Below are 27919 nucleotides of genomic sequence, written 5' to 3'. Positions count from 1 at the left end.
GAGAGCGGGGGTTATGCGGGGGGGGGGAACGGTATGGGGGAAACCCTCGCTTGCACGGCCAAGGCAAAATTGTCCCCCGTCCCCGGGGATGGGGCACCGTCCCCGCGGGCGCTCGCCTGCCCTTACACTGCAGCAGGTGGGAGACGAGCAGCGCTGCGCTCTTGTCGCTGCAGGGCAGCTGCCCCAGTGCCAGGTCCTTCTTGATCTGGAGGGTGAAGAGGTACCTGTGGAGGGGACAGGAGTGTGCCCTGAGAGGGGGGGGCAGGCTCAGCCAGGCCCCCGAGGGCTCTGCTGCCGGGGGGGGCTGGCTGTCCCCACACCTCTCTCTCCTCTCAGCTGGGTGACAACCCAAGAGACGCAGGTTTGAGGGGTCACAGGAGGAGCACTCAGCCCCCGCAGAAAGCTGCATCTGGGCACCATCATGACCAGTATGCCCCTGTCATTGAAATGCCCATTAGTAGGTTCCAGAGTTAACATTCCTTTACGCTTTGGAGGGCATTTGCATCTCTCATGGCTAATGTTGGGCAGAAGTACTGTCTTAGTTTTATTCTTAGTTCCTGTTAGCAATGCTTTCTCTAAAACATAAGAGCTAACAATGTCATTTTTAAAAATAAAATAAAGACTCTTCTTTCAGAGCACAGCTTGAGGCAGGAGCTAGACTGAGCAAAGTCAGACTCGGTGCCCAACTGCTAACACGTTTGGCAGCAAACAACTTGCAGCCTCTTAAGACGGCTGATCCTTCAAGTGGATTTTGTTTAAAAACAGGACCAAAAAGAGATACTCTCTCGGTTTTCGTTTTTTAAAGTACAGAGCTCTGTCAATACTTAGAATAACCACTGCTAACAGCCAGGTCCGGGCGGATGAAGGCAAGCAATGAAAGGCATGCTCCACAATTGCAAAAATACAGGACTGTGCGGTAAGAAAGTAACAGAACAAGTACTGTACCTGGTCAGCTCTTCTCTCAGATGGCCAGGGTCCACTGGGAAAAATTTCACCATAAATTTGAAAAGAACCTCCTTAGGATCTTAAAACATAACATCCTCATAAGTTTTCTTTTACGTGGCTATCGAGAACATTTACAACTCTCTTCACGCATGCTGTCGCCTTACAGAGCCAATTACTCTCAGCCCGTACAAATCAGGGCTGGAAGCCCTGAACATCAGAGCCTGTCCCCAAAACCCCTCCTGACCGGCCCCCCAGTGTTACCAACGGGAGCGAACAGGGAGTTGGACACCTAAATAATACTAAAGAGAAAATGCCCCCGGCAATTCTCTAAATTGCAAAGACCCCTGCCAGGAGCAGGGGGGGTTTCCGTGGGGTGGTATCACGGGTGCCCATCCGGAGCGTGGCCATCAGCGGGGCTGTAGGTTAAACCCGGCCCTCTGAGCACTTGGGGCGCAGCAGCTCCGTAGGACACCGTTTGGGCAAAGGTCTTTTTTGTGGGATGAGTGAGAGCGAGCGGCCGAGCCCAAGGCAAAGAGCGGGGACGGAGGGAGGCAATTTTGTAGGCACCGACCATCCTGGGACACCATGGGATGGCTGAGGGGCTCCTGGAGGGACGGGGGCCTGAGAGGGCAGGCCAGAAGGGACACGGGAGGAGAAACTGCTGCCTGAAATAATCCCACTGCTGATGCACCCAGAAAGGGGAGGCTTTTTACCAGGCTTCCCCCTTACAAAGAAGTCCATGCAGACGCCGTACCGCAGCCTCCCCGTGGCAAATACTGGGGTGGTGCTCTCGACCACCTCCTAATCATCATATATTTGGGGAAAATACCGTTTGGTTCACCGCAGGGATGGAAACAGGCTGAAAGGGGCACTGTGTTAGTGCCGGTCGTGGCCGCAGCAGGGGATGCTGAGCCTGAATTGAGGTCAGGCTGCGCAGCATCTCCCTGCAGCGGCGCAGGCGGGAGGACAGGGGGCTGGAGAGGAGCGGCAGAGCCTGCGAGGGACACGGCTATCCCCGCGGCACGTGGGGGAAAGGAGGGCATGCGGGGAGCGATGCCCGCACACGCACCCACGCACGCAGCCACCCCTGCTCCTGCGCCAAGCTGGCAGGCTATTCACCGCTCAAGCCTCAAATGGTGCAGATACCAGATCGCAAAGGCAGCGGGATTTCTACAGGGTTTTCCACGGGCTGCGGTGTCTTTGCAAACAATCCTACCCAGCCTCACGCTATAAAGTGAGCTCTGGAAAGCAGAGCCCCCCCTGCCCCATCCCCAAGCAATAAAGGCTGCACAAATGCATCTGCGCGAGTCACTTAAAAGAATCTCAGTCTTGAAATACTTACTTTTGACTTGCTTTGTTATGGGTTTTAGTGGTTCCAACCAGACCTGAAATAAGGCAACAAAGAGCGGGGTGAATAAACAGCACATGAGACGGGGAATAAAAGCAGCAGCATCACGCGAGAACCCAACACAATAATGTTGGCCAGCTTGGCTACTGCGGCAAGCCGTCCTGCACGGATGGCTACTCATGAACCCCACGTGGCTATCATCGAGGTTTTGCCAATCAGCTTGTGGCTCTCCATAACTCCCATTTTCAAGGGGTTTTTGGCATCGCGGCAAAACTTCCCGTTAATTTTTTTTCCATCCGGAAGGTGGTAGCAAGCCCCCAGCCGTGCAGGCGGTCGCCGGGAGGCCGTGGCACGGTGCAGCACCGGGGTCCCGCGCCACCAGCCCGCACTCACGTGGTTCCCAGCCTGGCTGCGAAACTCCAGCCCGAAGTACTCCTTCTCCGCAAGGTTGAGGTGGCTGCAGGTGAGGTTGAACAGCCCTTTTCCGCAGGATTTTTGCTGGCAAACAAACACAGCAGGGAAGCAGTGGGTTAGGCAACGCCGACGGCAGCGGTGAGGGGATGTCAGTGAGGTGGGGGAGAAGATTTCACTCCCTGCCTTCACCCCGAGAGGAGATGTGGGATTTTTCCTGACCGTGCTACAACAAAACCTTCCTCGATAAACGCTGCTGGCTTCAGCACGCGGGCCAGGATGACTGCACCCTGTGCGCCCCTCACCCCTGCTCTCGGAAATCGGATCCCTTCTCATCGCTTCTCTCCTTTATTAAGGAATGTAAAGCAAAAAGGAAAGGAAAAGGAAAGAAGTCTTGCTTTTGCAACTGCCACCATCCAGGCATCTCTATCCTTGGCAAACTGGCAAGTGTTCCCCAGGATAAGCATCTGCCTGAACCGGGGATGGCCGTGGCAAACGTGCTGGATTAAGGGCAAACGGGAGCACACCCCAAACCTGCGCAGCGAGCCCGTGTGTGCCCCGACAGCCGGCGACCGGATTGCCGGGGACGAGCTGCTATTATGGTTAATGGTAATTAAGAGCAACAGAACCCTGCGGAGATCCTGCGCCGCGGGCCCTGGGTCAGCCGTGCGCTGTAGCAATATTAATGAAGTGGCACTACACGCTGATAACTACACCGGGCTGTAGTTATTCCCCGTAAACAGCAATGCTTGGCGGGTGTTTTGCTTGAGTTGTCGCCGTGCTGTGTGACACGGCCACGGAGCAACCTGGGAAACTTCGGAAAATGCTCCAGAAAGCACCAGAAATGAACCTGGCAGTGACCCATCCCGACAAAGACCCCGCTACTCCCTTAACTGGTGAAAATCAGACCGAAAATGAGCGTGGGTTAGTGCAAAAGCAAGAGAAACCGGGTTAGACGGCTGCTAAATTATGGCATTTTGGGTGATGGAGAAGGCGGGCTGCAGCTCCTCGTGCCAGCAGCTGCTCCCGGCAGGGACGGGAGGGACCCTGACTGCCGGCGGTGATGCACACTAATAACCACCTTTCAGGGCTTCTCCTGGGATGAAATTGCTGGCTCCGTGCTGAAAGGCTGCTGAAAAGTGATAGCGTAATAACAGCGTTCGCTCCGCAGCACTCCCGGTTCTCCTCGAAATTACTAGATCGCAAGGGTAATTAAAACAATTATAAATGTTTCTTTCCAAGCTAGAATTTTCGAGCATGAAAGGCCTTGGCCTTTTGTCAGGCAGCCGGGGAAGGCAAGCATTTCTTACCGGGTTATTACCCACCACAGGTCTGCTGGGAGCGACCCGCTCTCCCCCATGCCAGCGCTGCCCGGGGCAGGCAGCGCCGGAGGCGAGCGGCCCCATCCCCAGCAAAACCTGATCGCTGTGGAGACACAGCCCTGATGACGCAGAACCTTCCCTCTCGCAGGTGTCCCAGCCTGGGTTTGGGGGGTACCAAGGCCCCCCAACCCATCCTGCCCCAAGCGCTGGGGGACAGTCGTGCTCGGGCAGCATCGGTCCCGCAGCATCAGGTGGGCACTGCGTGCTCCTCCTCAGGTGGGGAGGAGCGCAGTGCAGGGCGGGAGGGTGATGTGTGGGGCTGGCCGCCCCACGTCTGACCCTAAATGCACCTTGGGTGACGTTGCAGGGCCAGGTTAGCACCCCCCAGGCAAAAAACCCAGTGTAGAAGACAGTGAAAAGGAGCGACAAGCGGGGTGAGAGAGTGAGAGGCACAGCCGGAGGCAGACAGCAAAGGAGTGTGACACATGGCGACACTCACACCCATCCCCAAAGGACACTCCTGGCAGCACTTGCGGTCCAACGGCAAAGTCGCGATTCTGCAGCGTTCCCTGCTGCATCCAGGCCTGGGCTTTAGGGGGGAGCGACAGCTCGTGGGATTTGCTGTGCTCTTTCCCCGTCACCCTGGGAGATGCCCCCCGTGTCTTCCGCACAGCCGCAGCTGGTGTGCAATGCCGTGCACCAAAAGCCACCAGCCCCGGTGCTCCCGGTGCCCTCGCTGGGCCGGCGCGCGTGCAGCCAGCCCTGCACACCTCCTGCCAGTGAATTCCCACTCTCACTCATCATGATGGACGTCAGACCACGGGAGACTTTGTCCTTCCCTCAGTCCCAGCAATTAGTAGTTTTTCTGGGCTTGGAGGGTTTTTTTTGCCTTTTCTTTCTTTTTTTCCTTTCCACTGCATCTTGCCCTGTGGCAAATTCCACCAGCGGGATGCCCAGGCTTTGGCTGCCCAGGCTGCAAAGTGCTTCTCTCTCCCTGTGCTGCCCTGGGAGGGCTCCGGAGGCTGCCCGGGCTCAACGCCGCTTTGTCTAAACCCATTCCCGAGCGAAGGGCGACTTTATCGGTGAGAGCACGTGCCAGGTCACAGCTCTGGGCATCCAGGGGTGGAAGGAAGAAGGGAAGCGGCTTTGCAATATCTCCTCTCAGTGCACGGAACCTGTTAAAGGCTGATCTGTGCCTGTCCCCACGCCTGGGGCATTGGGACGGGGGGTCCCGGTGCCCTCCCAGGGCAAGGCGCAGGGCTGGCCGGCAGCATCCCAGCAAGACCCGGTCCATGCCATGGCTCAGCCCTGGGGTGTTTTTGAGGGCACAACAAGGGACATTTGGAGATGTGCCAGGCATCCCCACACACCTTCCCCTGAGCCGTGGGGGCTCACACCTGGCTTGTCAGTGCCATCCCGGGAACCCCCTCCAGCATCCCGCCGAAGGAAATCCTGGGAGCTTCAACAGCCATGGAGAGGGTGCCGGGTCCCGGCCGTCGGCGAGGATGCGGATGGATGGTCCCAGGCCAGCACCCAGCACTGGGAGAGGGACTCATTGCCGTGCAAAGCCAGACTGGAGAGGAACACTCGCTGCACGTGCCGGCAGTGCGACACCCGCGTGAGGCAGGGAGAGATGCACACGCATCCGAGGGGGATCGGGCCCGCCGCGTTTTCTCCCTTTTATTCTTTTCCCTCCCATTATACTGAAGTACTGAACACTCAACGCGAAGCCGAGGGGGATCGGGCCCGCCACGTTTTCTCCCTTTTATTCTTTTCCCTCCCATTATACTGAAGTACTGCACACTCAAAAGAGCTTTCCAAAGTCAGTCACTTGAAATATCTGCTCAAAACTTAGCCCAAAGCGGTCCTTTTATAATGGAGAAGCCGCTAATTCAGCTACTCATTTATTGTACCCATACAGCATCAAATGCACCAAATGTGCATTTCTGTGAAATGCCTAAAAGGGGTTTCCAATACTGTTCCATGCTAAAAAAGGCAATGACCAGGAGTTCCTCTAATGGAAGCTATTTGCTGCAATAACGTCGTGCAGAGCTGTAGTGCTGTAAGTGTTTCGGGCAAATAAGAAAACAGAGATGGAAAAAAAAAATGCAGCAACATTGTACCAGCAGCATCTTTTAAATTGTCTCTCATTATGCCCTGATCTAATCAATATTAAAAAAAAAAAAAGGCATTTTAAAATGACTAGTTTCTTTTTTAAGCTGACTCCAGGTCTAGGATACATAAATAAAACTAAATCAAACAACTTCCATACTGTGCCAAAGGACGGAATTGCTTTACAATCCTCTTTTGTGCAAAATGCTCTCACAAAGAAACAGAGCAGCGCACCCGAGACCGAGCGGTTCTCAGGCTGTGCCGTCAAACCAGGGGACAGGACAGGCTAAGGAATGTAACAGAACTGGAAAAAAACAGTTTTCTCTTACACACTCTGGTCCCATAGGAGATGCAGGTAAGTGCTAGAACAGATCTACTTGAATTAGCTAATTCAATTAGCTACTGTGTTATCAAATCCTAACCAACAGTAAACGCTCAATCACACTTGTAAAAAGATGTTTCTAACACGTAGACAAGATATATCTAGTTTCAGTTATCTATATACATATCTATATATAAATCTAACACAGATATTAATACTTAACATTTAAAACCTCCTTTAGAGCTAGCATTTATTCAACGTGAATTATTACTGACAGTGTCTTGTGGGACATAACTGTCATGCAGAAAGTAAGAGACTCTCTGTTTTTTTGCCTCAGCTATTCACAAAACCGCAGTTTTCTTTTTCAACTGAAGCCCAGGAAGAGATGCAGGCAGATGTTTCTCACCAGGGGTAATTTGGTTAAATATGCTATTTTTATTCTGTTCCCAGATTTTTCTTCCTTGTTGAATTGGCAGCCAGACAAACGAGAGAAGGACTCGGCACTTGTCAAGAACATCACTTCATATTACCTGATTTCCAAAAGAGGATACCAGATAAGTAAAAGCCATTCCTCCTCCTTTATAAATAATGCCAGTGACAGGGGAGAGCCTGAGTGTGTTGGTGCTGAAAGACACTTAGCAATCAGCGCTATGACCTCTTGGTTTGGATTTGAGCTTTTTTTTTTGGCTTTGTTTTTTTGTTTGTTTGTCTGTTTGTTTTTCAAAGCTGAAATCCAGAAGCTATCAGAGACCGTGCAATCCTTCAGAGCAACAGTGGCTTCAATAATTAGCACCAAAAACAAAATACCCGATAAGAATACGATGCCCACTTACATCAACTACAAAGATCTTCTGGGAGTCATCCAGAAACTGGACTTTCAGGTGCAGCATCCTTGAGCGTGCGGCTGAGCGTGCGGCGGACGCGGGAGTCCTAGCGATGTGAGCGGCGTGCTGGGAAGGGAGCCCTGACTCCTCTTGCACACATAATTTCCCTCTCAGCTGGATGGAGAAGGCTGCAGTCACAGATGTGGAGCGGAGGCTGGAGCAAAGCAACTGAGTGCCTAAAAACAAGTTAAAAAAAACCACCAAAGTGATACCTCCCCCGGTTTAAATATCACCACCGCTTTAACGGATATTTCCCCCCCGTGAATTATGGGTTTATTAATAGGGGGAAAGGCCGTGCGGCACTGAGAGTGGCACTAACCGGGCTGGGATAAATACGCGCGTTTACAGCTGGTGGTGAGCGACGCGAGGGCACAGCGAGCCCACGCGTTGTACCGCGGGGTCGGGGAAGAAGAGCCGAGTGGTTCTCCTGCCAAAGCCACCGAGCAGCAAGCGTCGTCTCTCCTCCGCTCTGGTTCGGGTGCCCTAAAAGACCAGCTGGGGTGGCAGATAAGGTCCTACCTGTGTGTGGGCCGGGCAGACGGGCTGGTGTACCGCACTGGAGGCCGGGGAACCTTTCCAACTGAACTCAAAACCAGATGGAAGCCCTTCCCGGGGAGGCAGAGGAGGACTCGCAGCTAATTCCCAGCTGGCACCTTGGTTTGGCATCTTAGTGAAGTCTCACAAGCCTTTGAGCTACCCTGGTTCCCACTTCACCCCTGAAAAGCCCATGTCCACGCACTAGCTCACCCTGCCCACCCTCGGGACCCCCCAGGCTCAGCCCAGGCTGCCCGGTGCTGCCCCCGCCGTGGCGCGGAGGGGACCTGGTGCCGGTGCTTGTGCTGCTTCTCCATCCCAGCTACTGCAGGGACAACGATGAGCTGCCTGACCTCTCTGGCCACTCTCGTCCTGCAGCTTCCCCCCATCTCGTCCGGCAGAGCCCCCCCGTCACTGAGCGCAGAGGAAGGCAGTTTTTGGGCAGGAGCCCCCCTTGCAGACGTAAATGCACTGAGTCACGCGAAAGGGCAGGTGCTGCACTGCCATAGGGCATCGCTACTGGTGCGGCTGCTGGAAAAAGCCACAACCAGGTGTGATCCCGTAGGACCCAGACCCATGGAAACGCATCCCCGCAAACTGGAAAAGCCACGTTAAGGGCTGCGGGGGTTTTGCTCCTCGCTGCCTTCCCGCTTTCCACCGAAACATCCGCTGTAAGTCTCTCCAGGTATTTGCTGTGGTCCCTCTTACACTGGCCCACATTTTCCCTAGTTTTCCTTTTGTCTCCTATATACTTAAAGAAACCCTTCCTGTTGGCCTTGACATCCCTCGCCAGGTTCAATTCCAAGGCTGCCTTGGCTTTCCTTGTTTCCTCCCTGCATAACCTGACAGCATTCTTGTATTCCTCCCAAGCAGTCAGCCCCTTCTTCCACCTATTGTAAACTCCCTTCTTCCACCTGAGCCTTTTCAGAAGGTCCCTGCTCAGCCATGCAGGTCTCCTTCTCCCCTTGCCTGATTTCTTGCTCTTTGGGATGCACTGATCCTGAGCTTGGAGGAGGTGACGCTTAAATAGCAGCCAGCTCTCTACAGCCCCCTTACCCTCTAGAGCCCTTTCCCATGGGATTTGCCCAAGCAATTCTTTGAAACGATCAAATTTAGCCCTCTCCAGGTATTTGCTGTGGTCCCTCTTACACTTCCCAAATATTCCTGGGGCAGGCAGGACAGAGCCCGTCAGGGCATACACATAGCCCCATCTGGGCTGCAGCGAGAAAAAACGTAGAGCTCTTTAGCTGCAGAAAAATTTGCTAGTCTTCTACTAACCAGGACAAAAAAAAAAAAAAAAGGCAGCATAAAAGTTAAAGTAAATCCACTTTTCCACATGAATCTGCACCACAAAGCAGCTGAGCTCCTCTCCCACCAGCAGCCCGGGGGCTGGCAGCACAGCCCGCAGGCACCGCATCCCAGGACCAAACTTCCAGCGCTGCCCTCGGGCCAGGGTTTGAGATCTTTGTGTCCCGGGAGACAGGCGGTGTCACCTACCAACCGCCCGGAAGGACGCACGGGGATGCGATGGAGGAGCCCCCAAACCCCAGAAGAAGCCGAGGCTCCCTGCTACAGGGTCTCCTGACATGCCGGGGGCACCGACCCTGGGCTCCATGGCTCCTATTGGAAGTGGAGCACTGGTCAGCTGCGTTGTGGGTGGAAGAAAAGGGTTTTTTTCACTACTACGACATGAAGGAAGGGGACTGTGTTGGGTTTAGCCGGGCCTCTAGCCATCCTATAGGGGCAATCCTGCGGATGGTGTGGAGCCAGCAGAGGCAAACAAGGCAAATAAGTGCTTTTTTCGGCTCAGGGAGCCAGAAGAGATGTGGGACCAGCAAAGCCCACTTGGGATGTGAGGAGAGGAGATCCACCACCTCAGCAGATAAGAGACCCATTTTACCCCCACCCGTCTCCTTCCTTCTTCTGGAAGTGACTTTGGGGCTGGCCGGAGCGGGATGTGTGAGGAGCACCAGGCTCCTGGCCCGAGTCAGTGCCCACTTCCAGCCCGGTACGTATGTCCTCCGTATCCACAAGGGCAGGGAATAACATGAAAATGGTGCAGGAAAGCACGGAAAAGATGAAGGACGAGCTCAGCCGTACGGGCAGGCGGGGAGGAGACGCCGAGCAGCAGCACCGGAGCGCAGCAGGGTCTGAGCCACAGCATGTCACAGTGAGGACTGCTTCGGGGCTGTGTGCTCAGCCCGTGATTTTTAATACTCTGGACCCAGCTACCACCATCCTGCATTGCACCCGCTCTCCCAGGGGGGACTTCAGTCCACTGAGTGCATCCGACCCCGTATTAGGCTGGACGTGTTGAAGCAGGGTCTTCTTCAGCCTCTCAAACACCCTGGTGTTTGCCAGGATGGACTGAGCAGGACAAGAAACAAGAGGTCTCTTTCCTCCCTCGCCCCTTTCCCAAGGTGAACTTTCACCCTGCTCTTTAGGGTTTGTTGCCCCGTTGGCCCCGGAGGCAGGGGCTGCAGGACGTCCGAGGGACAGCTGAGCTGCTGCGGCTACACTCTGCCGACCCTCCCGCAACCGTGTGCCACCGGCACCGGGCAGCGAGCGAGTTCAGCCCCCGTCCTCCAAAAGGGCTGGCTTTGGGCCCTGGGGATGGGTAGGGAGATGCCCCAAACCTCCCCAGTCCCTCCCCTGGTCACTCCTGAGAGAGGAACAGGCTCTGAGACGCACTGTGCTCCCGCGCATCACTGCGGCGGTGGCTCTGCGCGCTGCTGTGCCACGCGTTTTGTCATGCTTATCTTCAAATTGGGTTTAGAGGAAAGGAAAAGAAGATAAAGTCATGGAGTAGAAGTCTGCCAGGGGATTTTAACCACCGTAGCCCAAAAGGCAAGAACCCACTGCTGAGAAGGAGAAGCACTCATCCTGTTTTTCACACTCAAAACTTTTGCTGTTGGCAGCTGTTGGGGACAAGGTCTCACCGAGGAGGACTTTGGTCCGTGGTGGCCTTTCATACACATTACATTAGACCTTCTCTGCCTCAGCCAGGAGAACATCCACATTCACTTCTCCCCCAGCCGTAACCCTCCCGACCGCAGGGCCAGCGAGCAGCACGGTTGCTCGCCTGCCCTCGCTGGGGACAGGCGCAGGTTTTTTTTTAGTCCTGCTGAACAGCACGAGGCACACGTCACCGCCTGGTTAATAAATCAAAGGCGCAGCACCAATACTGCAAAATGAGGGTATTTCTTTCCAGAACAGGGCACCCACAACGTTCCTGCTGCCACACCAAAAGGAACGGTTTTGCTCTCAGACGGGATCCCAGCTCACGTACTAGTTGCTTTAAATCTTTTATACAATATGCCCCCAAAAAGGTATTTTCAAAAAACGAAGCCTGAAGGAACTGAGTTTGTTTGCCCTAGAAAGAGGAGAAAGAGGGAACAACAAAGGTCTCCTGATGCACACGGGACCATTCCAGGAGGATGGAGCATCTATGCTCCCAAGAAGTTGTGGGGACAATCTGAGTTAGGACCTGGGAAAGCCCTTAAGCTGTGAGGCAGGAGAAATACTGGAGCAGGCTGGAAAAGCTCAGGATGACTCAGACGCAGGTCTGTTAGGGACAGTCCAGGCACTCTCGGTCCTGCCATTGAACCTTCATCAACCACCATCGTTTTTCATTGATTTCATAAGTCATATTAGATCCTGAGCAGACATCAGCAGTTACAGTTGGCTCCCCAAGTCCTGCCCTCCTTCTGCCCCAACCCCCTTCTATTTATTGAATATAATAAACAACAATACACTTGCATTCTCATAAAATTTCACTTGCCAAACATCAGCTAAACGGTCTGACATCACTGTGGTGTAACTCACTACTCATAACCAGTTACTGGGACAATGGAAAGGATTGCATTTTTAATGTTGTGTTTTGTTGGGTAATGTTGTGTTTTAGGTGGGTTTTGCTCCCAGCTGCAGGATGGGGCTTCTCCAACCAGTGCTTTCTTTTGAAACCAGAAGGTGACATTATGCAGCAGCATTTTTTTCTCCGGTTTGCCCCATCCTGCTGTGATGGTGCCTCCTCATCTCGCCAACGTGCCCACCGAGAGCTGTTCTTGCGGCAAATACTCCTCACTGAAAGCAGCTCCACAGACACCCTGGGGCTCATCAGCATTAATAACTTGTCTTATTAATGGAGGAGAGAGCTTCTGCACTGACGGGAGGAGCAAAGGTGAACGCCCCTCGCCTTTGACTGGAAATGAAGAGAGGTTTAAAGACGAATGGCACCATGTGACAGCCTCTCGCCGGGCTGCTGCAGAGCAGGGGGTTGCACCCGGTTGCAATAATAATTAAAAAAAAAAACAGGTTTAACTGAGTTTAAGCACTAAGAGAAATTAGAAGTGAATCACCCTAATCCCCCTCATTTATTTTTTCCAGCAAGAGTTTGTGATGCTCAAGGAAGCAGAGTCATATCAAATCTTATTCTTGCGATTATATTTTTAGTTCAGCTTCAGCAGCTGAGGTAAATGGCTCTTTCTGCCCACCTGTAATAACAGAGTAGGAAATCATAAATAACCTCGAATGTGTGTGAAAGACTCCAAACACGATCACAATTCCAGACGCCCAATAGACAAATTAACTGTAAGCACAAAAATTCCTTTGAAGTCCTATAAGATATACTCACACCACGCCACCGAAGTCCTGAGATATACATTTATTTCCATTTCTCTCCTGGTCTCAACCCGTGCAGCACCGCGTTGGCCCTCCAGTGACTGAGCAGCTCTTCGCTTCCCCGCTCCCTCTCGTGGTGGTTGTGCCCAACGACAAAGTGAGGTGACAACCGAATTTGCAGGGATGGGCAACTCGGTGGAGCGCTCCCACACCCTGTTGTGCTTCGATGGACGTTGTTGGCTCTTCTTCCTTTTTCAGATTTTATACGCTATGTAAAAACTACCACCAGGCACCGAAGGTGGCAGTTTGCTGTAAGCAAACGCAAATGATGGCACAGGCTATACAAGACCCTGAATAACAGCCTGACTCTGCTATTATCCAGAACACATTAGCTCATTTTTAATACGCCACTTGCGCTCTGGTGTTGGCACAGCTATATAAAAAGCACTCAGCGATGTTTAATTCAAACAGATCGCTTCGAAGATATGAGAAAGCAATTTATACGGAAAGAGAAAGCCTCAAGAATGCATCAAGTCAAAGGAGCACCGATGCCCCCAAAGGCTTAGGCATGTCAGCGTTCAGTCATTTCCAGCTCGGGAGGTGGATGTCACTACATCTGTGTAGCAGTACAAAGCACAGGACTTGTATATATATACTGCCCTTAATTTTTTTTCAAGCATGAACTGTTCCTGGTCCACGTGCACACCCCGACGCCAAGATAAAAGCTGTGTAAGCTTACCCGTAACCCAGCGGTCCTGCGACGAGGTGTCCAGGTGCCCTGGCTCCCTGTCTTTGCGAGCGCTCTCGGGCAGTCAAACCAACCGAGCCCCTCCCTACGGCTCTCCACGAGTCCCATGCAGGTCTTTCCGAGGTTGTGCCCCAAGGGAAAGGCCACAGACCCCACGTACCGCACCACAGAACTCTGAATGACATGTGGGCAGCCTCTGCTCTTCTGCTCACGCAGCTCCAGCAACAGAGAGTTACGAGACAACAAGCAGCAGCCACTCTTCAGAAGGGAATTAAGGCCGGGATGGTGAAAACCTTTGCTGAGCATCATCAGGAAGGATCCTATGGCCAAAAGCTTCGTCTGAGGAAACTGCCAAGTGGTGTCTGGGTGAAGAGACTGGATCCTAGTGGAAAGGATGGAGTTCTAAGGAACTATATTGCTTATTTTCATGACAGATGTGGTTTCCCCCTTGGCTCAGGACAACTACCTCTGACTGAGTAAGCCTTGATTACATCTAGGCAAAGAAATGCACGTGTTCTCCAGGTGCCTCCAGGCCAATGGATCAGACTCATCTCACCATATGGATCTTGACCCTGAGTTTTGTTAACATGTTTCCCTCCCTCTTCCCTCACCCCTTTCTTTCCCTTTTATTCTTCCTCACATGCCCCTTATCACACTGCAGTCTTATCAAGGCCTGCCAAATTCCAGGTATAGAGCTCAAAGCAGAGCTAAAGTTGCATCAAAGCCATTCTTCAGAGCAGGCAGTGGATGACAACAGAGCAGCATCCATCTGAAGCTGGGAGCTTGGTGCTTTTGTAGTGATCAAAGACAACCCCCATCTCACGGTTCCTCTTCCAGGGCCTTCTGGCAGACGGCGGTAGCTACGAGACAGACATATTTCACAGAACAGGAAACATTCCTACATCATCAGTTGGAGTTGGGGTTGTTCAGCCTGGAGACGAGAAGGCTCCGGGGAGACCTTATTGGGGCCCCTTCCAGTGCCTTAAGGGGCTTCAGCAGAGCTGGGGAGGGACTCTGGATCAGGGAGGGGAGCCACAGGATGAGGGGGATCGGTTTTACACTGAAAGAGGGGAGATTTAGATGAGATATGAAGAAGAAATTGTTGCATTTGAGGGCGGTGAGCCCCTGGGGCAGGTTGCCCCGAGAAGCTGTGGCTGCCCCATCCCTGGAGGGGTTCAAGGCCAGGTTGGACGGGGCTTGGAGCAACCTGGGCTGGTGGGAGGTGGTCCTGCCCAGGGCAGGGGGTGGCACTGGGTGATCTTCAAGGTCCCTTCCAACCTAAACCATTCTGTGATTCTATGATCATGACTGACCCAAGGTTTCAGGGGTACATTCATAAAATCTTCCTAAATTATTAATTTGAGTCCCAGGACAAAACAGTTTGGATGGCCCGAGATACTGTTCTGACAGCTAATAGAGAAACAGCTTAGTTAAAAGGAAGGGAACACAGCTGGACACTGGACAGCCCTGAAGCTAAAATCTTTCTTCTAACCTAGTAAAAAACACATCTGCATTACTGAGATCAGACATTGGGCATTTGGCAAGTCTGTGCTAATTCCTGGAACATAGAGTGGAAACCAATGCCAGGATCAGTAACATGACCGCGGTCACGGAGACACGAGGCTGCAAGGGACTTCAGGAGATCACACACGACAACCCAACGCAGGGAGGCAGAAGCTGTATGGGCCACACACACTCCCTCCTCCAGCAGGGGTTACCCAATGTCGTCTTCAAAAATTCCCCACCACCGCCGAGCAACAGCAGCTTGCTCCAGCGCTTCAGCCATCCCCTGCCAGAGCCTCTCTCTCTTTTCCAACACACACCAGCTTTACTGAAAATTCATTTTATTCCTTCTTGCTTTCCCACAGTGGCCGTGCTGTTGCTGATTACATGATCATTATTAATTTGCTTTTAAGAAAAAGGGTCTAAGGTCTCTTACGGCCGTAGGATGAATCCCAAGCTGATCATTAATCATCCTGTCTGCCGGTTCCCAAAAGGACAAGTAGCCCTTAAGGAATGTCACAAACAGAAAATATATTTTCTCTTTTCTGCACTGACCAGATAATTTAAATCTAACGTCAAGGTAGATCTTCCAGGGATGTAAAACTGGATGAACTAGTCAGCCTAGAGGCAGGAAAAAAGAAAAAAAAATTAACTTGTCTGTTTGGTTTACTGAGTTGCCGTCATTTATCAATTATACCTTTTAGCAGAGGCATAAGAAGTCAAAGTCTGAACCAGTTACATTATAGTATCACAAATACATGAAAGATACTAATGCTTTTCACAAACCTGAGAAACTTTGAACTCTGTTTTTTTAGATTCTAGCCCACTTACCTGTTTACATGCAAGAAGTCCAATTTCAGAATTATTCTACAGCACCGGTGCATCTGACTCCAGGTAAGTCCAAGCACCTCCCCACCTTCAACCCAGCCCTCCACATTATGCCCCCAGGAAGGAACTGCCATTTTTCTTCCGAAGCAGGAACAATTGAGGTCTCCCAGTAACCAGCAGCGTCTCGGAGTCTCAAATCCCATGCAAGCCTAATTACTGGAGATACGATTGGGAGGAAGTCAGTCGCTGTTAGGGGGCTGTCACAGCAGGCTCACATGGAGCCAACAGAACACCATGGAGTGGGGACACATCACAAACCAAACATAAACAGCCCAACGGCAAATACTTTTCAGGTCCCTGCAATATGAGAGACTCTTCCCCTTCAATTGTTGCAGTTACTGCAATTATTGTTCCAGACTTTTTGGAGGGACTTGAAGAGAACCTCAACTTTGACATAGAGCACCAAAGAAGCAAGTAAGGGGTTTTTTTGTTCATTTATTGATTCCATACCGAATACACCGTTTCCATGGAGAACAACAAAGTTCATCCCTTCAATCTTGTAATCGAACCATATCGTCACTGCCAACGGAGCCACCGTAAGCTCAATGCTGCCCTCAGCAGAGCCAACGAACTACTACAGTTAGAAACCAACCTTCGAATTGAAGGTTGCTGCTGCTGATTTACAGCTGAGAGTCCATCTTCGGTGCTCCCCACAGCTGTACTGACCAGGCAGAGTTAAAAGTGGCTACTTAAAAAAAAAAAAACCAACACCAAAAAAAACCCAAAGCCACATTATTTCACTTTCACAGAGCACAGGGCCACCTCATCTCCTGAGAGCGCTCGCTCGCAGCTGGGGTGGCTCTGCCCTCCCTTCCCCCAGCTGCCGAGAGAGCGGTGACTCACCAAACCCAGGCGCCTACCAGCAAACCCCAGCTACCGGGACTGCTGACTTTTCAGCAGAGGTAACTCCAACAGGTCAACGCAAAATGTATTTTAGAACCTATATCTCATTTTAATTAAGACTAGACACTTCCACCGCGCTTCAAACTGTAATTACAGCCAAGCCCATTAGGGCAGATAACAGCGTACTGCTCCACACGAGGTGTGGCCGGCGGTTCACCCTCCACCCACGCAGGATATCTCTTGTACTTCCTCCTAGGGCTGTCCCCACTGCGGGGTTCGTACCCCAGCGCAGCCAGCCAGCCCCGACTCTGCCCTCCTTAACCATTCGTTTACGTGTCACCCGTGCTACGTGGGGGAGCCGGGTGGGGAAAAGTCCTCCAGCCTCAGCTGCGGTTGGCTCCTGCTCTCCAAACACGCTGGGGGGGACATACCTGTCCTCTGAGCGCGCAGGGGAAGCGGGACACCGGGGAGCTTTCTGCAGGGCCTGCGCGCTTTTATAGCGGGAACTGTTAAACCGAAGAAAAAAAAGCTGCCTGTGAAAGCCTATCTAGAGAGCACCCCCCAAACCAGCTAGCCTGGGTGGAAAGCAACACAACGCTGTCACACCTATTTTACGAAGGACAGTACTCCACCATTTGTACAGCGGCAGCCGAGTTCGCGCTCAGCACCAAGACTTTTGAAAGATAATGGCCTTAAACATAAATCGGATGTGCTTCCTTAAAACCCCCAACACAGACTACATCGTACCGTCACTTGGGAACAGACCAGTGGTGTAAAGTCACAGGGACTTTACTGGGGGTATGTGCATTCGATTCCCAGGCTCCGGGTGGGACCAGGAAGCAGTTTGCTTCGTTATGCTGAGTGCCATAAGGAATCGGGAATATTATTGCTCAATTACAACCTCTTTTAAACCGCATGAGAAAGACTCCGACAGCAATCAACCCAGTTGTTACATCTCAAAGCAGACCAGTCTGTGGCTGTGTCAGCTACCGCTCACTGACACCAGTCAGAGCTGGGCATGCTTCCCCCCAGCCTCTCGGCACGCGTAAGGGAAGCATACATTTCCTCCAAAATCATTTAGAGGGGGCAGTCTGCCCTTCTTCTCTGCCATTTTCCTCTCGAGATGGAAACTCCTCCTCCATCTCAGCGGAGGAAGTGCGAGAAGCGTGAACAGGAAGACAAAACAGCACAGAAACTTACCTACAGGATAAGGTTAGCGCTGTTTGGGCTAGCGGAGCGTGCCGTGTGTGATGCGTGGTTTTGCCTCTTCACACATCACTGAGGACTGAAGGTACTACCGTAGCAAGTTCTTCCTAAACTTGAAATCACATTTTACATTAATACATGGCTTGAGTTACAAATGCAATATTAAAGGTCAGTATCTAAGTCCTGAGGAAGATGCACTTTTTGTTCCAGGGCCCAGACGACAATCATTGATTTGGCAAACTCAAGGCTTTTACCGAGCATTTAAGATAATTGTTATCAAATAGCTTTGGGCACTCTCAGCTGGAAGGTTTTCTAGAAAAATCTTCTGCCCATCCTGCGGCAGAGCTCCAGGAGCGCTTACTTGGCTAGTGTGGCGGAAAGATGACGGCTCCAGACTGCCATGGCGGAGAGCAGCTCCAGCAGCACTGTAAGATGACGCCAGGACCCACGGCCACTGCCGTATTCACACACACAAAAGCCTACATGAAAAATAAGAACTTTAAAGACTTGGACAAGACAAACCTGCTTTGACCAAAGCTCTGTCAGAGCAGCCTGTGAGGAGAGGCACCGTGGCTGCTCTGAAGGGGCTCCGCAGCTCCCAGAGGAGTCCCTGCCCCGCGCGGGAAGGTGACGCACAGCCCTCGCTCCCCTCCTCTCTACTCGGAGCACCTCACACCACCAGTTTGACAGCCAGTCTGGGCAAAGTTGCACATCCCATCCCCCCCAGCCAGGAGTCATTCATGACACTTCAGATGTGGTTACTATGTTTAGAGTAACCAGTACCTCAAAAGAGAGAAAAAAACCAAACAAAAAAGCAGGAGCTTGTCAGCCCACTTTAGAAGAAACTGAACACAGACTAGTCACCCCAGGTTGGTAATACAGGTATCTATTTTATTAAAAAAGTTACAAACAGGTGGACTGTAGGGTTGTCTTACAAAATGACAAGAATGAATTCTACTGGAAAAATTTTTTTACAAAGCATTATAGGTAATTGTTCCATTTTTGCACTTGTTATTCCAGATTTCACCTATCACTGATAAAGATACAGTACATTAGATACATGATGTTAGGTTACATTTTTATTTGTAGAGCCCTACTGCAGTGATTTGAACAACTCCTAAACAGATGCCATAGTAAAGACAATACATATTGCATTTATTATCAGCCTCTTACTCTAATAAGCAACTTCACATGCAATCTATTGAGGAAGCCTAAATTAACTTTTGGTCCCTTTTTCCCCCCAAAGTGTGCTGAAGAAACCATCTCTCGTTTTCCCAGTCCTGTCACTCTAAGCTAGTTCAAGTTTTTAAAAGATTTTTTTTTCTTTTTTTTTTTTTTTTTGCGCTGAGGTCAATGAAAATGAACACTGCCTTGATAACTACCCATAGGAATGAACCACTGATTAATATTTACCAACTTTTTCCCCCCTTAGACAAAGGAAAACTAAAGATCTTTATGAATTACTCTTTTTTTTTTTTTCCCCTATTACTTCCTTACAACCTACAGAAAAGATCAACAACCACCACTTAAAAAAAAAAAAAAAAAATCTACTTTGAATACAAGGTTTGGTTTAATTTTGATATTAAAGTGCAAACCTAAGTATTAGCCTCAGCCTGTTTATAAAGTTTGTACAAACAGGGGGAAAAAAAAAATAATATTCAAGTAACCCCACAGGAAAAAAATCAGTTGTTTCGATATCCAAGCAGAAAACCTGGTGTCCTCTTCTTTTCAGCATTCAAATTTAACACTGAATGTAGACTCAGAATCTTTATTTCTGCTAACACTGTAAAGTCAGCCTGCATTATTACCAATAAAACACATTAATGTTGAGATACTGTACCGGTGATCTTTTATTGTTTTAAATGCCATCATCCACAATACAATTCGTGAGTTTTAAACTGCTTAACCTCATATATCCATCACTGCTTTTACTGGAGCTTTTCTCAAAGTTATTTAGCTATTACAGGGAAAGAATGTACATTTCTAGAAGCATGTTCAAATGACTAAAGCCGGGCTCCTAAAAACCTAGAACTTTGGTGCAGTAGGTGAGCTGCAGTTATTACATTTCTGCAAAAAAAATTACACATTTAAACCACTGCTAGAAAAAGCTCTCATGTATGCAACATGTTAATAAAACTGAACAAAAAAAATTCATCTGTTCTTTGTACATTTTCATTCTGCTCTTTATACCTGTGTTATTGTTAAATTTTTCAAGTATTCAGAGAAAATGTTGATCAGGTAAACAATAAGGAAGGCAATGGCTGTTTAAAGCACACTTGCAGTTAGTATCACTGAAACCTGGTGCTTTTCCCCTTGTTACACCAACTTGTCTCTAATATCAAACTTGTTTATTGGGAAAAAAAAACCAACTAAAAAGCAATTTGTGACAGTGCAAGAAAAACATTAACAAATATTGCTTTAAAATATTATTCAGAAAGACAAATATTAGGAACTATAAAATGTAAAGTGATCTTATTTGCATTAGATTTACATGTGCAGAGGTCTACTAGATGTCTCTTAATGTGCCAGGCAAAGCTGAGCTGACTGACTAGGCATACAGCCCATTTTGAAGGATACATTATCCCTTTTCAAAGGCATAAAGAAGCTATTTGTAAACAAGCAAGTTTAGAAACTCAGTAGAAGGAAAAGTGTGCTGCCATTTTTCAATGCTACAATTGTCATTTTTGATTAAATGAGTTTAAGGAAACCCGTGATTGCAAGAAAAGAAACATCAGCCGGAGACTTTACATCCCATTCCAAGCAATCCCTGTTGTCAAATCCGACCAGTCACAAACACAGTATCGCAGCTGCATTTGCCAAGAAAAGGGATACTACATCCATACAACGGAGGTGCCTTCAGTATCTTTTCATGACACTGTCACACGTAAACAAAAAGTCTCAAAGAATGACCAACTACATTGTAGGAGAAAACTTTGCAAATAGACATAAGCACTGATGCGAGGTAATATACAGAAGTAACCATTTGTTTAAGGCTCAATTTATTCTCCATTAAAACTCTCTTCTTTTAAAAGGCATTGAGTAGGTAATACTGAGTTTAAGTATTTAATAAATACAAGTTCAGAAATTGATTAAAGAAATCAATTAAAATATTAAAAATGAACTCTTGCATATTAGCCATTATATGAACTTAGAAAGCTATAAAAGGACTGATAGATAAAGAACAGACTTTTAAACTTATGGTAAACATGCTAAGCATTCTGATTAAGGTGTGTGGATCCTGGAGGCCACCAACCTTACGCACTTAGATGTATGGCAATGTGCTGTAATAGAGACAGGTTTACCAAGGCTCAGCTCTGCAACCTGGGCTGAAAGTTCTCCAAAGCAGCATCTGTGCAAGTTTCCTCTGAGTTTTATCTGCAATTTAAACAAAATAACTCATGAAAGCCATATTCAATACACATTCAAGGCGAACTCAGCTTCTCCCACAGCGCGGAACAGCTAGTTTTGCGTACCGAGCTCCTAAGCACTGCTTTACACAGCGGCATTCTCAAAGTTCTCTAACTCCGGTAATACAAGAGGCAAGCAGGCGACAACTTACTGCTATGAACTTTGTAACAGCTACCTCTGCGGGCTACTAAATTGCTTCTAAAGATCTGAAACAGTGAGGAAAGTTAAGTTTACCTGTACGTGCACCAGGCTTTGCACTGGTGGTGAGGGGGGACAGACCTGTATGCCACTGTCCTCAACCAAGCACAAGGAGTGCTGTAACAAGTAGTGTTACCAATGTGACCAAGACATCATCCTATTTCTGGTAACTTGCTTGAACTTCACAAGATTTATCTGCAGAGATATCCTAAAAGCCTCAGTCGAAGCTCAAGGTCTGTAAAAAAACTGTCCTCCATACGCACGTGCGTGCGCTTCTTAAAAGCTTGATCCTTGGCTTTTCAGGGATTTTGATGAGTCTTCTCTATTCTTGAAGTCATTTCTTCAAAGGAGTCAGGACCTTACATTGCCTACTGTACCGGTTCCTTTCAGCTGTTGATTTGCTCTCAATTAACCATTAGTCATGACAGAGTGCTCCGACAGAGCCAGGGTTCCCCTTCTTGCCTCACAGCGGGTCACCCCAAGACTCAGGGGCAGTACTCCCGCACTGTCAGGAGCAAACAGCCAGGTTTCGCTTGCTTGTTTGTATGTTTTCCAACTAACAGGAATTCTCAGCCAGCCTGGTGAGCACGTGTACCCTCCCGCCCCCCATTGCTGGTTCATGAGGTTCAGATGGGGAAGGTCCCTGTGCTGTCAAAATAGCAAACAAACATCCAGCTTTTAGGGGGGAGGGATTAGACCCGCTTAATGGATGTTTTATTTTTGCGTAGAGCAGAGGAGAGACAAACCATTTACAGCGCAGCTCCTCATCCTACCAGAGTTAGATCCATCCCAAAACTTAACCTATATCCAGCATCCAGTGCTGTGTCCAGCAAAAAATTACTGGGGATAGTAACAACAGAAAAAGCAAGTAATGTGTTTTCCTCCACCTGCTCCTTCAGCATCCCCATATTTGCAGGTTAGGGACCTCCCAATTCAGATTTGTCATCTTTCCATTTAACCTGTGCACAGTTACTACAATTAGCATCATATGGTACCTTATCTGGCTTCACTTGCCCATGAAATTTCCTATAGCACTCTCTAGTCTCTTCTGTGAGCAGGCAGGAGAGAAGGGGATGTTAGACAACCTAGTGGGATAAATTTGTCTGTGCTGCATAGTCCCACAGACCAGAAGGCAGTATACTTTAAATTTTTATCTGTAGAGTAATCTTCCTTCAACGCTTGCTAGTATCAGTTACTCATGGAGGGGACCAAACCCACTAATCATCATCAGTCTTTCACCCCAATATTAAGGTGTTCCCAATCCGATTAAGTACCTCTATAGAAAACCTTTAACACACCAGCATGGTAACAGGTGCCAGATTTTAAAGAAGATTTAAAACACAGACCACTGTCATTCTGAAAATTCCAGAGGAATACTAAAGAAAGGAACAGAGAGCAGCTACTGAAGTCTCACATCTCTGAATGCAATAATGAGATGACCGAAGACCACTGCAGAAGCAGGAAAGGGAAGGGGGGAAACAGGATGCAAGAACAACACACATTTTTAAAAGGAACTATGGGTTATCCTGGTTATGTAGCTACATTCCATCCCTCATTTCACCCAAGGCGGCTGACTGGAACAGTAATTTAAGCAAGTGCTACTCAAAAATGTCGTGAAAGAACCTACACAACCTCATACTTGACTGATAAGCTGAGGTATCAGTGGTAGCTAAAAGTTAGACCCTAAACCAGCTTTAGATAAAGACAGGTCCAGCATATAATCCATCCCCCAACCCCTCCCACTGGTTTCTGCATCAGAACTGTAGAGACACAAACTGTTTCTACGTACTTCATTCTGAACTAACTGGTCCAGACCAAAGACTCCTCCTGGACACAGACAGGCAACAGAACTCAGAGGAGATGAGGATTATGCTAGGAAAGAGCTATAGTCGAAGCACACTTCCTGCACATCCTTTTACAGACAGCTGGTTCCATTTCCTCAGTTTCACTTTGCCTAGGAGGGGTCAGTGCTAAAGCAGCTGTTTGAGAAGCAGCAATTGTTCCCAGGATGACAGATAAGCAGAAGAATTACAGAGCTGATTACAGCTATCACAAGACACCATCAGCAGCTCTCCTACACTACAGCACATCAGACAGAAATTAGCAGGCAGCAAAGGCTTCTCATAAAGTTAATGAGATCCTACACCTACTCAATCAAAGAACAAGGATAGAGCAGGAGCCAGAAAGAAGAAAATATCCCAAAAGCATGAGGCTGAAATGAAAGATAGGGAGCACGAAGCCTGTGAAGAGCCACGACAAGTAACAGCAGTTCCAGACAGGGCAAGATCTGGACTGAATAGGAAGCTGCTTAGGAAGGAAAGACTTAGTTCTTTGGCATGGGTGACGAGATTATACTGGGCAGAAGCAGCACCTCCTAGAAGCAAGGAAGTATTTTGCTGCTAGAGGCTTGATGTGGTATTATGAGCTAGGCAAAATGAAGGAGAAGAAATCTGTTTAACAGAAGCTTAGGATCCTCTATCTCAAGAGATCACAAAGACACAAGAATACAGACGTTTCTTCTGAAGCAAGAGCATGCTTTGCTTAGGAAACTCATCAAATCTAGGCATAAGTTAGATTCACAGGGATAACATATGGCCCTGTCCCCCACCTCAATTTCACTTTTAAGACAGAACTTGACATTTAATGCTAAATCCAGAACCGGCCAGGTTACAAAGAAGCCTCCCTTAGAAGTAACCGATTCTGCAAGTAAAAATTTCATGGGTAATGGGCCTGATTTTGTCAGAGTTGAAGACAGCAACCTGCATAAGACGAACCACTAGTAAACCCAGGGCATTGCCGTAACTTTTGGCATGATACTTTAAGTCCAGATACTCTTATTTGTGAAGCTGCCTTAGAACTAGCTAAAACTTTGCACGACTGTAAGCGACTCAAGATACTAACCCTGTAAGCACTTAGTTAAAAAAGCAGAAATTCCTTTGATTTCCTCCTTCCTATAACCCTATTAAGGCTCTGCAGGTGTTAGGGATTAGTGTACAAGGCAAGACTTTAGTTGTGTTTTTCTCTGCAGTTTGCTCACCTTTCAGCAAGCAAATCCTGAACTTACACCGCTTACATGATGACAGCAGGCTTTCCTTATTTCACAGAACTAGAGATAAAAACATTGTGTATTATCTTTAGTATGACAGCGCTAGGGTCACAACTATCTTAAATTTTACATTCACAAAGCACTTGATAGGAATCTCAAAGACAAGCTTTGAGACTTCACTCTCTAACCCTGCACTCAAGATTAAAGAGGATACATAGTACAAAGCTTCCAGTAATAACCTATTTTCCCTCTTGTCACTCAGACACAAAAAACGCCTTTGACTCAAGCAAGAGTTACGAACGTGGCAGTCAGAGCCTAAGCCTCAATCACTGCAGCTGTCAAGAGGGGCAGTTCTTTCCCCTGTATTTTCATGTCCTCCCTCATCCCTGCGCGTGCCCTCAGAAACCACATCGAGTTGTTTGCCAAGACAGGTCCAACACACAACTGAAGCTCTGATGGACCAGCTGGCTGCACGCAGAGCGTACCAATGATGTAGAAGAGCCCTTCTGAGTAACATGGACTCAAGCCGATGGTGAAACTAGACCTGCAAGGGCTACGAGGAAAAGGTAGAGCAGGGAGAGCCCAGAACCATCTTGCACAGGAATGACAGCGCTGCTGCACGCACAAAAGGAGCAGATCCATTTACACAATCAGGTGGAAAAGGTACTGAAAAAGACTACCATGCGCGTGTGAAGGGCCAAGAATAGCTACCCTTGCGGAAAAAAATAAAAATCAAAGCACTACCCAAGACAAGGGAAGCTGCCCCTCCGAACACTGCGCTCTTGCCACACCTCTTATGAGTCACTGGGAAAGGGCTGTGCATTGGCAAGCCATTTTATAGCGTGTTCTCTGCTCTGGCGATTTTAGATGACAAGCACTTTGCACACGTACATGTGGGCTTCGAGCAACTCCTCACAACTCAGGGTGGTTCTCTTTCAGACTTATTCCACTGATAAGGCAGAAGCGTACACCAACTACATTCAATTTCTGTACCATAGAATTTTTGTATGTGTTTTGTGGTTTGTTTTTTTTTTAAACAAGCTTGAAGTCTTCTCAGCAAAACTATTGGGAAACTTGCTCACAATAACCCCATTGAACTCCAAGGTAATTCCCATTACTTGAAAATAATTCAGACACCAACTACAACCATTAATGAAACCCACTGCAACATCGCAAAACATTATTAAGGATAACGTAATATCAAATACAGCACTGAGAGTCAAAATAGGTGCAGATGAGATCATATAATTTGTCCCATTGTAAAATTACTGCAAGTAAACGCAATGTTCCCTGACTAACCCTACTGAAGTAATGCAAGAAGTCCATTTGACTCAAGTAATCGTGTGCAAGCGAATGCACAAGCCTCCACCTCCTTTGGAGGAAGGCTATCTCCAGGTTAGACTGCGTAATTTCAGACTCGCTGTCACACTTCATCTGCTTACTTTACATAAACAGCACGTTTATGCACCTCAATTAGTTATGACTGTTCCACTAACCTGCTCTGTATGGCCATGATTGAGGTTTTTCTTAATTTCTCTCACTGGACGATGCAAGTTGTACAACACTGATCTTGTTTTTCAGGCAGGGAGGCATAGTTCATTTGCCTGACGATCTCAGCAAACAGTTCATCCACCATTGTTTTGCTCTTGGCTGATGTCTCCATGAAAGGACAGCCCCACTCCTGAGCCAGGGCTCTGCCTTCCGCAGATAAGACCTCCCTTTCCGACTCCAGATCCACTTTATTCCCCACTAGGATCAGAGGAACTTTCTCGTATCTCTTCACCCGGACAATCTGGTCCCTCATCGGCTTGATGTCCTGATCAAACAATCCAACCGGTTAGTACGTGTAAGTAGGCACATAAAATTGCTATATAACCACTGCAGAAGCACATTTTAACAACCCTCACCTGCAAGCGAGCATTCAAAATACATTAAGAGCCTTCTTAAATTAATGCAGATCTAGAACTCAGAGGAAGCTCACTACCTATCTTTAATAAAAATTACTCACATTTCATAAAATGTACGCGTATATACAAACAGAAAGCGACTACTGTACTCGTAAGGTTAGAGACTTTCAGTTCAGCTAAGGGAAGATACAGTATAGCTGCTTTGAAAGTTGATTTCAGTTTTCTGAAAAAATTGTCTCAAGTCTAACGACCTGTAACATTAGCAGTAGCATGCCATTACACAATCATTTAGGAAGCTTGTATTTAGTTTACAGCTTGAGAAAACTAGTAATTTAAATAAAGTCTTCTCACTTCTCAAACGCTTAGAATAATTCATTGTGAACACATTTAATCACAGGTAAGTAACCAAATTAGATGCTGTAAAGAGATTTTATTACCTAGAGATGCATTCGTTCAAGTCTGAGCTAACATTGGGAGTTTACACTTGAAAGTCTGAGTCAGCCTCCTCTGCCCCCTGAGTGTTTTAAGTTACTATCAGTACTACTAAGTTCTACAAATTCTTGCATAGTTCTGAGACAAAACAATTAAGCGTTTGAAGTTACCACTGTGTAAATGAACTGCAGAGAGTGTTTTACACCTACGGGCTTCGGAGTAAACATGCCACAGACAGACAAGAATAATTAAATATTAACAGGGTGAATTACTAACTGTATGCCGTTCCTCGAATAATGGGGACTTGCTGGTCCCCAAAACAAGCAAAAATGAGGGGAGAAGCATCCCAATGTCATTGCTGTTGTTTTCAAATGAAAACATGTCTTCAGCTTGTACAGCTATTTCGAGGCCTCTGCTAAGATAAAGTTTAGCCTTCAGCAGAAGCAAACACACTGCTTCAGTGGGGGTGTGCAAGGTTTTGCCAAGCAGCTGGAATACACCCAACTCAGCAACTGAAGCCAACGCAGTAGTTGCAAATCCCTGTGCTGCATGCAGTGCTGCTAAATCCACTTATTCCCCACAAATAATGCCTCATTTCTAGAGGCAGCTTAGACCAGTTACTGGCTGAGATATTTTCTTTTTTTTTTTTTTTTGAGAGAGAGTTTTAACAGTAGAAATGAAATCCAGATCCACAAATTATCACATATGGCTTGCTTCTCCTCTCCAGTACACCACCTACGCTGTGAAAGCATTGAGTTTATGCTGGACAGGAGTATATTTTGGGGGAGGGGGTGGAAAATAGCAGCTTACTTAACAAGTCACAACTGCAGAACAATAAGAGTCTCTTCAAGACCAACTGAAGAAATGGGAGGGGAGGGGGGGGGGGGGGGGGGGGGGGGAAGGGAAGTCCCAATTTTCATATCGAGTGATTTCTTCATAAAAGGGGACTGCCAAAAGATTTCTGTTGGGGAAGTGGGAGCGGGTCATTGTTCTCCACCACTGCGTGGGATTTAACAATGGTGGCACCCTGATAAGTACCTGCAGAGCAAGCAGTTTTCCATCAGGAAGCAGGGCGGGTAAACGCACTTTCAAGCCGGGCATTTTCACTTTTTTTTTTTTGCCCCTTGGGAGCTAAAGGGTTTACACGCAGGCCTGGCTAACCCTAAAACTTCCTCCTCGGCCCAGCGCCTTCCCCATGGCTGAGGAGGGGACGCGGGGGGCCAGCCGCCTCCCCGCCCCCGC

General features: G+C 48.5%; 2 protein-coding genes across 2 annotated transcripts in view; both read right to left on the bottom strand.

Annotated features, from left to right (window-relative positions):
* The window catches only part of FRMD7 (FERM domain containing 7), a 13438-nt gene extending 6088 nt beyond the window's left edge, over positions 1-7350 (bottom strand). Inside the window, exons 1-5 of the mRNA XM_009881798.1 lie at positions 7294-7350; positions 2687-2791; positions 2288-2330; positions 946-1024; positions 117-224 (exon numbers count right to left, since the gene is read on the bottom strand). Of these exons, the coding sequence (XP_009880100.1) occupies positions 117-224; positions 946-1024; positions 2288-2330; positions 2687-2791; positions 7294-7350 (392 nt within the window). The remainder of the gene's footprint in view (positions 1-116; positions 225-945; positions 1025-2287; positions 2331-2686; positions 2792-7293) is intronic.
* Positions 7351-18556: 11206 nt separating this feature from the next.
* Positions 18557-27919, bottom strand: part of RAP2C (RAP2C, member of RAS oncogene family) — a 22430-nt gene continuing 13067 nt past the window's right edge. The window contains exons 2-3 of the mRNA XM_009881797.1: positions 25835-26154; positions 18557-21061 (exon numbers count right to left, since the gene is read on the bottom strand). Of these exons, the coding sequence (XP_009880099.1) occupies positions 25876-26154 (279 nt within the window). The 3' untranslated portion in view covers positions 18557-21061; positions 25835-25875. The remainder of the gene's footprint in view (positions 21062-25834; positions 26155-27919) is intronic.

Source organism: Charadrius vociferus, unplaced genomic scaffold (genome assembly GCF_000708025.1).
Source record: "Charadrius vociferus isolate BGI_N301 unplaced genomic scaffold, ASM70802v2 scaffold472, whole genome shotgun sequence".
NCBI lineage: Eukaryota > Metazoa > Chordata > Aves > Charadriiformes > Charadriidae > Charadrius > Charadrius vociferus.
Note: the sequence above shows the minus strand (reverse complement) of the source record. Positions and strands in the feature narration are given on the sequence as shown.